Source organism: Solenopsis invicta, chromosome 4 (assembly GCF_016802725.1).
Source record: "Solenopsis invicta isolate M01_SB chromosome 4, UNIL_Sinv_3.0, whole genome shotgun sequence".
In the NCBI taxonomy this organism is placed as follows: Eukaryota; Metazoa; Arthropoda; class Insecta; order Hymenoptera; family Formicidae; genus Solenopsis; species Solenopsis invicta.
In genome coordinates, this window is record NC_052667.1 from 19,529,838 (window position 1) to 19,542,346 (window position 12,509).

General features: G+C 36.4%; 2 protein-coding genes across 3 annotated transcripts in view; one reads left to right on the forward strand and one right to left on the reverse strand.

Moving 5' to 3' along the window:
* Nucleotides 1-12,509, reverse strand: part of LOC105202616 (rap1 GTPase-activating protein 1) — a 288,123-nt gene that overhangs the window by 261,052 nt on the left and 14,562 nt on the right. The gene's annotated exons all lie outside the window — the stretch shown is intronic.
* Nucleotides 8,501-10,716, forward strand: LOC120357490. 2 transcript variants are annotated; one of them, XM_039447982.1, is made up of 3 exons: nucleotides 8,501-9,001; nucleotides 9,307-9,991; nucleotides 10,067-10,716. In XM_039447982.1, exons 2-3 carry the CDS (start codon nucleotides 9,331-9,333, stop codon nucleotides 10,525-10,527), a joined length of 1,122 nt encoding a protein of 373 aa, XP_039303916.1. In that variant the 5' UTR covers nucleotides 8,501-9,001; nucleotides 9,307-9,330; the 3' UTR covers nucleotides 10,528-10,716. The 2 variants fall into 2 exon arrangements, with proteins under 2 accessions (XP_039303916.1, XP_039303915.1); XM_039447981.1 differs by having other exon boundaries at nucleotides 8,502-9,001; nucleotides 9,307-10,716.

Sequence of the window (12,509 nt, forward strand, 5' to 3'; positions counted from 1 at the left end):
AAGACAATCTCATAGAACGTCTCCTCATAGAGGAGAAACGTTTATCAAATTTCGAGGAAGCGACGACTGCCTTAGCCACGATCAAAATTCACAAGAAAAGCGGCGCTGCACACGCCAGCAGATCAAGGAAGGAAACGCAAACAACAAAAGACTCGAGGTACGAGAAAGAAGAAATCTCCTGCCGGTATTGTCGCAAACGAGGTCATCCAGAGAAGCGATGCTACAAGAAGCGCGACGACATCAGAAACAAAAGAGATAGCGACAACTCAGCGAAGGAGAAGGATGACAACACGGCCAATTTCGGTGCGTTCACGATATCCAATGACGACTTCGCGTCACGCATGCTCAAACACGATTCAAAGGAGGTATGGTTATTAGATAGCGGTGCTTCAAAGCACATGTGTTTCCGCCGCGAATGGTTCAGCGAATTAGACAATAGTTACCGCGAATCTGTAAGTCTCGGAGACAACTCGACATGCGAGGTAATGGGACGCGGTACGATTCATATTAAAATGTATGTCAACGGCAAGTGGCTTAACGGCAAAATGGATGATGTACTATACATACCATCATTACGCAAAAATCTTTTTTCAACCGGTATCTGTACTTCAAAAGGTTATATTTTAAAATTTGAATCGAACAATGTAAAAATTATTCGCGATAAATCAGTGATGGCTTGCGGAATCAAACAACATAATAATTTATTCCGATTATTAATTAAAGTCGACATCGTCAATGAAGCAAATGCAGTCTCAAGTAATAGTTTAAAAACTTGGCACGAACGATTAGGCCACATAAATTGTCAATCACTTCGCGAAATGATTAAGAAAAATTTAATTAACGGCGTTTCATTATCCAATAGTGATAAGTTCTTCTGTGAAAGCTGTCAATTCGGTAAGCAACATCGTTTACCATTCAAGTCCGAAAAGAGATTCCGTGACAGGAGAATAGGTGAATTTATCCATACGGACGTATGCGGTCCAATGTCCGAAGCATCTATCGGAGGCTCTAGATATTTTTTACTTTTCAAAGACGACAAGTCAAGTTTCCGTCGTATTTATTTTCTAACGTATAAAAGCGAAACTTTCGAAAAATTCAAAGAATTCGAAGAATTAATATTCAATAAATTCGGAACACGAATAAAGACCGTCAGAGCCGATAATGGTACCGAATTTTGCAACAACAATATGCGCAATTATTTTGCCCGTCACGGAATCACCCTTCAGACATCCGCTCCGTACACTCACGAGCAAAACGGTCGTTCAGAGAGGGAAATTAGGACAATTACAGAATGTGCCCGGACAATGCTACAAGCCAAAAATTTGCCCACGCGTTTTTGGGCTGAGGCAGTCAATACAGCCGTTTACATTTTAAATCGTTGCATCTCTTCACAAACGCGCGAGATCACTCCTTTCGAGTTATGGCACAAAGAAAAACCGAACTTATCACACATACGAAAATTCGGTAGCGACGCATTTGCGCATGTAACTAAGGAACATAGAAAGAAATGGGACCCCAAGTCCAAGAAATTAATTCTAGTAGGCTATGAAGGCGAATCTACTAACTGTCGGCTTTTCGATCCATTAACAAATAAAATTATTATAACAAGGGATGTAATAATTAACGAAAATTCGGATAACGATTCAAATATAAAATCTGACAATGCATCTATAAAAATTACATCTCAAGATGAAAATATTTTTGAACCTCTTCAAAATATACAGAATGACTCAACAGAGCCAATTAATGAAATTGACAACTCGGATCGAATTAAACCCGTCGCGAACACTTATAATTTAAGAAACCGACAGTCAGTTAAACCGCCAGAACGTTATGAGGCGAGCATTGCAATACTTGACGAACCAGCAACGTTTATCGAGGCAACTACAGGGGAAAACGCGATTCAATGGAAATCAGCAATTAAAAAGGAGCTTGAAGCTCACGAAAAGAATAACACGTGGACTTTAGTTTCTCCGCCTAAAGATTATAATATAATCGGATGCAAATGGGTATTCAAAATAAAAGAAAATCCCTCAGAAAATGTCATTCGTTTCAAGGCACGCCTATGTGCAAAAGGCTTTTCACAAAAAGCCGGGATAGACTTTACCGAAACTTTCTCCCCTGTAGTTCGCTACGACTCAATTCGTACGCTCCTGGCGGTTGCCGCGCATGAAAATTTAGAAATCGGTCAATTCGACATTAAAACAGCCTTCATTAACGGAATTCTAAACGAGGAAATTTATATGCGACTACCCGAAGGTATAGAAACAGACGATCACAATGTAGTATGCAAGTTGAACAAAGCCTTATACGGTCTCAAACAAAAAAAATCTCGATATCAATGTGGAATATATTTCCAGTCAAGACCAATTAGCGGATATTCTCACGAAAGGTCTACCACGAGATAGATTCAAATACTTGCGAAACAAAATCGGCATTATAGACCGACAGGACGCTTTAAACTCATAAACCATAGCCGATTTTTTTTTGTTTGTTGTTCAATTATTAATACCATAAAATGTGCAAGCGGGGGGAGTGTTAAAATAGCTCTCACATTTATTTCCTTTATCTTACTAACCAGGCGCATTTTGTAATTCGCGGTAGTTATACATCGACAGACTGATCTATGATCGGTAGTATGCCCGTACGGCGGCGCTTCGGTTCTGCGCAACCAGGAAAGGCGCTGAATGTCTCTCCCCCTTCTTTTCTTACTCTCTTGCGTGCGTTCACGCTAGCGTCACTTTCGTTGTATGTATATCCAACCGAAAGGTACATTATAATAAAACAGTGTTCAAGATACAAAGAAGGCGTTAGATCCATTCACCGCATCCACCTTGTCCAACAGTGGTGTCCAATTGGGTCTGTGCACATCTGGGACCCTCCCCGTGCTCCTATACTGGCAGTCTTACGTGCTCCCGTACTGGAAATGGGTAGCTTACGGGTTACGCTACTGACTCGCGTACTGGATTTTCGTAATAGATCATGTCCTATTTTTCTTACGTGACTCTGTACTGGTTTATTGTGAAAGCCAATCAAGACGCAGTTTGTATAGGTTATACTGGGTTATACTAGGTTATACTGTCGAAGTGTTGTCAAAGTTCAAACGTGAATTCACTTCGCAAACATGACGTCGTGCAGAAATGAAAAGACTTCAAACCCATACAGCACAAAACTTGCAACGTTGCAGCAATATTACAACGTTGCAGCAATGTTGCAACAATATTTCTGCAGTCCTCTGTACTGTATGGGAAAATAGTCTAAAGAAAGTATTTTATGTTTAATAGAGGCCTACTAATAGGAACTATGTTTATATGCGATAAACACACCAAATTACCATAATAAACACAGTAAAAATAAGGCATTAAAGAATGTATTAACTGTCGACTCCATAAACTTCGGCGATATTTATTTCGTTGTAGCAATTGTTCAATAATTAAAAATAATGCAATAGCAATTTTTGCGATAATGTACAACTATTGCAATAATTTCATCCATCTCATCTATCTCATCCATATTTAAGCGTGCCGCTTCTATCAAGGTCCGTGGATTGGCGTTGGAGGGGAAGGAAGGTCGTTGCATAGCCGCCATTTTCGAGACAGCGAGTCAGTGTTAGTGTATGTACGTAGATAGTAAGGTACTACAGCTATTAGTTGTGTGAGTGAGCGAGTGTGCAGTAAAAGTATGGCCGCCGCCATTTTCGTTCCACATCGTTGAAGTGGATGCAACGACCTTCCTTCCCCTCCAACGCCAATCCACGGACCTTGGCTTCTATAAAACAAATTTCAATTGCTCAGCCCGTACGGAAACTCGCACCGTGTGAAGCCACGGCCGGTAGCACTGCCAGTACCGGGTGACACTCTTTTGGACACAGCACGATTGGACACCAACCAATCATCTTGACTTATCTAACCAAACCAACGGAAAAACTCTAGGAATCAGCCGCTGTGAGTGGTGGTGTCCAATCGTGCGGTGTCCAATCGTGCGCACCCCGCCAGTACCATTGCCCGTACGGTAGCATGTAAGAAAATCCAGTTAGAAATCCAATAAGAAAAAATGTATTGTCTGCGGCAGGCTTTAAGGCGATGCTGGACTGATGGTGAAACTCATTCGACATCGATACTTCAGATTTTTCTTCTACGAGTTGTGGGTCGCGCGTGAGGCAAAGAGTAAGGGGAATAGGCTAGCGCTCTTTGTCAAACACACTCATCTTTTCTTGTTTTTTTGACTTTAGCGCCTCTAATGCAACATCGAAGAACTAAACTAGTGCTCTGTCTCACTCAGTCTCATAGCGTTTTTCATTGGGAAAACTAGTGCGCACTGAGTGTGCACTCGCCGCTGGCAATTGGACGTTTCGGTTTGCGCGATGACGGTGCCAACGGAAATGCCCAATTACATGTAGCAAGTGCACTTTCAGTGCGCACTAGTTTTCCCAATGAAAAACGCTATCACTCTTCACCGATTCTCACATCGATTTTGCACGCACACATAAACACGATATTTTTTATTGGAAATATCTTTTATACTAAAGCTTCTAGGATCGTTTTGAAAGCACACTAACAATCTTACGTGTAATTCACAGTACGCTAGATGGTTATTTTGTAGGTACAAAGTCTAGAACTTTTATACGCAATATATATTGTCACGAGACTATTACAAAAGCACATAGTTTTGCAACTTTTTTCCGTTTTTCGTGTCAAATTGTAGCCAACGTATTATGTTTTTGTCAATACTTTAATTGTAGAGAAGGATTTATCATTCTGTGATTTCAATAAAAAATTTAAATTAAAAATAATAGTATTCAGTCGGTATCTCCAGCATTGCCTTAACCATTGAAGTTAATGGTTAGAAATTTTGCTTTTCACCTTTCCATTCTAGAGAAAAAGTTACGTGATTAACTCCCTGATGCAAAAAAGAGAAAATCAGGAAGGAGACTTTCTAGAAACCCGTGAAACGGAAGTAGCTTCCTAAGATGGCTGCCAATTCGTTAAACGCCATTATTTGAATCTCTATGATCGTGACGTCTAAACAAAATTTATATATAGTTATATTTGACATGTAAAGTTTAATATTGCATTTTCTTAGATAATTAATTCATACATATATACTTTTGCAATACATAATATTTAAGGCTTTTTTACTTCTGAGATAATTTCTAAATAGTAATTATTCCATATTGTGAAATAAAAAACCAAAAAATATATAATTTGTGTAAAATATATTGAAATACGTTGCAATAAAACAATACTAACAGTTGATTTATTGTTAATAAACTTTATAATATAAGTATAGACTATAGAAATAAGGTTATGAATGATTATTGCAAAGGCAATCAATAATCTAGAAACGAAAAATCCCCATATTTACTGAAGTTACTAGAAGCTTCTTCCGTTTCAAGCGTAACCATGGGATTCTTGCCAAATGCTCCTTCCTGGGCTGCGTTCAGATTCTCCACCCGGTGAGTGATCTCTGGGTGACTGGGTAAATGGGCGGAGCTAATGAAAAGCTCCCTAGTGGTTTATGGAATCTGAACGCACTCTCAAACAATGGGTGTGTTTAGCAAATAACGCTGAGAAATAGTAACATAAATATCTCAGATTCAGAATAAATTACATAATAAATTAAGATAAACGATAAAGATAATACATAAATATTTTACTATGAATATTTTTATCAATATAACTAAAGTAGATGAAAATTAAATGTTAGTAGAATAGGACGAATCAATTTAAACAATGAAAATAAATTTTTATTTTAACAAATTAGATGAAGATATATATTGCGCATATCATCTATTATATGTATAGGCTTGTTTTCTATTCCTGCACTAGACTGCACTGGAACGTTCCTTCTTGTTTTCACTAACTTTCAAATATATATCTATTTCACTTTAAGTGCACACTAATTCAGGAACAGAAAACAAACAGTTTTTATTAGTATCAGAAAATATTTAATAATACTAAAAATATTTAATAATACTAAAAATCTTTAACATACTCATCTCAAATATATATATTTATATAACGGTTTTGTGAGACTGTAGACCAAGAAACCTTACATTAATAGAATAAAAGATTAAAGCCTGCCGCAGACGATACGTTTTTCCTTACTGGATTTCTAACTGGATTTTCTTACTTGCTACCGTACGGGCAATGGTACCGGCAGTGCTACTGGCCGTGGCTTCACACGGTGCGAGTTTTCGTACGGGCTAAGCAACTGAAATTTGTTTCATAGAAGTGGCACGCTTAAATATGGATGAGATAGATGAGATGGATGAAATTATTGCAACAGTTGTACATTGTCGTAAAATTGCATTATTTTTAATTATTGAAAAATTGCGACAACGAAATAAATATCGCCGACGTTTATGGAGTCGACAGTCAATACATTCTTTAATGCCTCACTTTTACTGTGTTTATTATGGTAATTTGGTGTGTTTATCGCATATAAACATGGTTCTTATTAGTAGGCCTCTATTAAACATAAAATACTTTCTTTGGACTATTTTGAAGTCTTTTCATTTCTGCACGATGTTATGTTTGCGAAGTGAATTCACGTTTGAACTTTGACAACACTTCGACAGTATAACCTGGTATAACCCAATATAACCTATAAGACTGCGTCCTGATTGGCTTTCACAATAAACCAGTACAGAATCACGTAAGAAAAATAGGACATGATCTATTACGAAAATCCAGTACGCGAGCTAGTAGCGTAGCCCGTAAGCTACCCATTTCCAGTACGGGAGCACGTAAGACTGCCAGTATAGGAGCACGTAAGCAATCTCGTAAGAAAAAACGTATCGTCTGCGGTAGGCTTAATATTTATTAATTTGTAATTACATAAACAGAATAATAAACAAAACGTTTAAACTTTACTTGGTTATTAACGTTTTTCTTTATTATATTTATACATTTTTATTTTTATTTACTATAATATTTTAAATTAAATTTATTTTTTTATTTTAAATTTGTTTTAAATATACGAGCTTTATCACAAATATATAGAAATTTTTATAGCGATACATTTTGGAACGCACCTTTACGTCACCCACCCGTTTCACCCGGCTCAAGGACCCATGTGGTTTTTCCACTCTCTCGGGATAGACAGAGTGATAAAGTGAACGACCCACCTAATGTCCGGTAGGGACACTCTAAAGGAATCTGAACGCTCTTTAGGTGCCTGGGTGCACTCGGGTGGGGAATCTGAACGCAGCCCTGCAGTCGTATTCTTGAAAAATAACGTATACGAAAATACTAGGAAACTCTATAATGGCTGTGTTCCGTTTTTACTGGCAGTGCAGTAAATGTGACGTCATGACAGTACACTGTCACAACTGTTCCAATATTACTGCATTACTGCCAGCACTGCTATAGCATCGTATTTCGGAACAGCATTGCAGTAGCCATATTGCACTGTAGCTACCTCACCTTGGAAGCTGCAGTAGTCACAGTGGCAATATGGCTACCATTCATGACGTCATTGATGTTACTAGATGCTGTCGCAGTGCGCTGCGTACCAATAACGGAACGGATTTTTCACCACTGCCAGTACTGGTAGTTATATCGGAACACAGCCAGAGTGTCACCCGCGCACATCCCGATAGCACACAAACCACTCACAATGGCAGATGCCTAGAGATTTTCCGTAGGTTGGGTTAGATAAGTCAAGATGATTGGTTGGTGGGCTATCGGGATTTGCGCTATCTGAACCCTTCCGTAACGTATACTATAGTATTTTCGTATACGTTATTTTTCAAGAATACGGCCCCTGATTTTCTTATTTCTTTGCCCTGATGCTACCATACGAAAATCGGATGAGCAGATGCTCACTCTTATCAACTTACATCGAGGTATTTTCTGATTGGTCATTTTAACTCCCACTTTCAAATGGTCCCCACTTTTTCAGTATTGCAGGAAACTACGATATTAGTCATGGTGGAAGTAACATGGTGTGTGCAGTTTGCAAGCATCTCTCTCTAATTCTTTGCCCTCTCGCTTGTTTTCTGACCGTTCAGACCCCAGGTGTACCAATCTTATTTAACTCCACAAAGTTGTTACAACTGAATGTAGTTGTCTTCGTTGCACGCATATCATGTTGTATTCTCTCGGTCTTTTTTTATCGCATACGTGAATATCGTACGAGAGCCTCGAACAGAAGGAAGAGTGTGATTTGCATGTAAGTAATATTTTTTAATATTTTACAATAATTGAAGAAGTTTGTTCATTAACATAAATTAAACTGGAAAGGCTTCAAATAAAATTACATAAAATTCAATGAAATGACTCTTTAAAGGTCTCTTTCAATATATAAAAAGAAAAAACAAATACAAAAATTTAATTTTAAAGAATTCTCAGTTAATTATCTCCCAAATTAGTTCGATCCGCCATAAGGCCGCGAACTGCACTATATATAGTGCTTTTCCTAGATTTCCTTCCGCTCCGCTTGAAAAGTCGCGATTTTTTTACTCAATCCGCATAAAATGCCGCGAGTAATGTATAAAATTCTTAAAATCGTTCCGCTTGAAAAGCCGCGATCGTTTTACTCGATCCGCACAAAATGTCGCGAGTAAATGTAAAATTGATATTTTACAAACTTTGATTAATTTTTGTGGAAGTTTGACTAGTATAGGTTGCAAACGATACAAACTGCAATTCTTTCCGAGAAAAGGACACAACGAACATATAGCAGAGTGCGACAAAGATGCAATCATAACAGTTGTAGTAACCTGATATTATCAAACATATAATTTTTCGAAGTTGGTACACCTGGGGTCTGAGCAGTATCCGAAGCGAAAAAGGGGCGTGGTTTGCGGATTTTGCACACACCATGTAATACTTCCACCATGATATTAGTTTCACTTCCATGCCCGACACCCCCGACACCCTATATCTTGTTTGAACGAATATCTCGCTTCACGGGACAGAGCGATTGTTATTTTTGCTAAATTTTTTCGATTTAAGCAAAAACATGTCGAATGAGCCTGTTTTGATCGAAATTGCAGGTGAGGTCCATATACTGTCTAATTTTTTTTTTTTTCTGCCGGATTTGTTTTATGCAAAAACGCGTCGATTAAGGTTCAATTTCTCACTAGTTGAGGTCCATTTGATGCTACAAAAGCTTCGAAGCGTTTGATTAACCAATCAGAACAAAGAATTTTACAAATTGACCAATCAAAGAATGCTTCGAAGCATTTGTGGCGTCAAGTGAACCATAGTCAAAAACTTAAAATCAGAGATGAAGCGCATTTAAACTGAATAATTACCAAGATTTATACTATATATTAAACCGCATATATTATAATTACAGGTTTGATTCAATAAGGCTGGTAAAATGCTTACACAGAGCGTGATTAATTTGCCACGTCTTGAGAGAAAAGTAGAGCTTGGTATTTACAAAAAATCTTCATTGACAGATGCAAAAAAATTGCCCATATATCATCCTGCAGGAAAAATTGCACCACATGCTCTTGTCAAGCAAAATGCCATATTGTGGGCATACAAGCAATTCCAAGATCTAGATGCCAAGAGAATCTTTGTTAATGGAGTAGCAGGAATCTTGGATTTTGGTTTGATACGAAGAGTTGAGACAACTGCAAAGCCTGATGGTGACTGGATAAAAACATATCATCATGAAGCATATGACCAACTAACTGCTAATGAAGTGATGAAGATAATAAATCCTGAGGATATAAACAAGGGCATTAACTTAGTTATAGCAACAAAGGCCAATTTTTGGTTAAGGGGCCATCACATTGAGGGACAGGACCTGATGGCACATTGTGTTAAGAAAACAATTTTAGGTTATAACGAGAAAGCAACAGATCAAATGATTTCTGCTGTGTATAGTTTAGGACAGTTCTGCAGTACATTATATGTATTGACTTTGGCAGGAATCTTACATATCAGACCAACTACTGAAGTCACATCAAGTAACGGTGCAGTTTTTAAAATGTCTGCTAATGTAAAATTATGGTTTTCATCTATGCCTGCAGGTACACACCGCTTAGCAGTAGCTTATGAAGCAGCAAAACGGCTTATATGTAGTGTTTATGCACCTTTCTGCCCAGGAGTTGAAGATTTTAAATCACTACCAGAGTTGAAGGCAAAAGTGATGATGAAACCAGCATTCTATCACATCAATGCATCATATCTAACAGGTGTTGAAAGAAAATATGCTGATACTGATAATGAGGAATTCCTAGGTCGTTTAGGGATATTTATAAATACATTATATAAAAATTCAACTCTTGCCAAATCTCCACACATTGCGATTAGCAAGTTAGTAAACTATTATGACTATGATGCAAACTTCAAAGCCAATTTGGTTGCTATACTACAAAAACAAAAAGAAATGCATGTGAAGATAACAGAAGAGATATTTGAACATTTTGAACCATTCAGAGTTACCCCACAGACAACTATAAACCTAGTGCATCAAGCATTCCTGGCAGATACAACTGCAGATCTTCAGCTAGATTCTTCTGGAACTGCAACTTCTCCCCCAACTAAACAAACTAGACTCTCATAAACTTTGTCTCAGGAATCTTAAGAACCGCAAACTCAAACTATTTTTTAAACACAAACTTTTAATGTATCTTAATTTTTTTTTAAGTTAAAAATTAATCTATGAAAAATACAGTCTCACATAAACTATTTCTTTATTGTTTTATATAAACTTGATTAACTAATAAAATATTAAATTTGTTTTAGACTATAATTGTTTTCTTCTTAGTTTAGCTAATTTGGCACCCGCCCTTAAGCATCCTGAACCGGACTCGACCATCCCTTAAAAGTCAATTGATTAACGCAAAAACACAAAATTGGCACTTGCATATCAAAAATCAAATTAGGAATTCAAATAATTGCCAATTGTGTGATGCAATCGATTTTAAAAATATTTCCAGTAAAGGACGAACATGTCCGTACGCATTTAAGACTCTTGTTTTCTGTGATAGCAAACTGCGTATAGCCAGTTCGCAGATTTGGTGCATCCAAAAACGCTCACTGAGCAGCTATGAGCAATCCAAGGGAAGCGTCTTATTTGATCACATTACAGCCATTCACAGCAGCCAGTGGCTAGACTTTTTCCACTGTTCAAGTACTATGCGTAGCTAGTGGTCAATCACGTGATCAAAAAAACTCGCATCCCAATTCAAGATAATTAGTTCTTCTGGATCCAATCAGTGCTATTTAGCTATTCATTGAGCGATTACACTTCTGGACCTATTGGGTGCCAAAATGATATATTGGTATATTATCAAAATGCTCATTCGATTTATTACTTATTGTAACACATTTTAAAATTTTATAATTACCACTGAAGAAGACTTCATGGTAGTCGAAACATTTAATATTCAAAATTTGATATTGCTAGACCAATACCGTTTATAAATAAATAAATATCTTGAATTAAATTTTTATTATTTTACTCGTTATTGGCTGTCGATCTTCCATTGATTACGTTTGCAAAAAAAAAACATTTTTGTATTATAGTTACTATAATTACAAAAATATACGAAATATTACTTTTACAATTAAAAAATTCGAATTTACTGTTTCAAAAATTTATTTGCTAGATTTCAACAAGTATTATACTGTTGTGTATTAAATCAGAATTTGATTCAAATAAATTTTTCAATAAGAAGTCACAATTTAATTTTTATATCTCGGTTTACTATAATTAAGAGAAGAAACTTTATATTTTAAATATTACTTATTTAAATTAAATAAATTTAATTTTAATTAATATTTACTAAATTATGAAAATCTTTTTCTCGATGTATATTTAACGAAAAATCTTTCATTACGTATACATCGTATCGATAAACGTGAATATGCGACAATTTTATCAAGTAAACTCCGCGCGATCATAACGTCTAAGACGACACATATACGGTGCGTTCGCTTTGATGGTATAATATGCGCTATAAGCATTATTTTATTCTCATTGTTTATCAAATATTTAATAAGGACAGATGATGCTTACAAGCTTCATCAAAGCGATTGCAGCCTTAGAGTATTTATGCAAAGCGGTTAATTCGAATATACGATAGAGGAGAAGAAGGTATTATGGCTACTGTCGACAATGTGGCTACCTATTATTTCTGTTATTAGGTGCCGTATTCTAACAAATGCTTATGGAGTTATTCATTTAGTAGCCCGCCATTTTTTAGTGATGCTAATATGCCAATACATAATGACTGAAAATTCTTATAAAGCATTTTTACTTTTGAGCATTTCTAAACTTTTTCAAGGTATACTTTTAATCTTTAATTACATATACTTCCTCATTATTTTTAAACTTGAGTGTATTACCACACGAAGATACATACACTTAAGTGTTTTGTTTTGTTATTTAACTTTTTATTCGGCCGTATACATTTCAAGTTATACAAAGTTAAAACAATAACATGGAATTTTATTAATATGGTTTTTTAAACGAAATTTTTATATCTAAATATTTCTTCGATAAATCGATTGTTATTCTAAAGAGCAGTGTTTAGAAACATT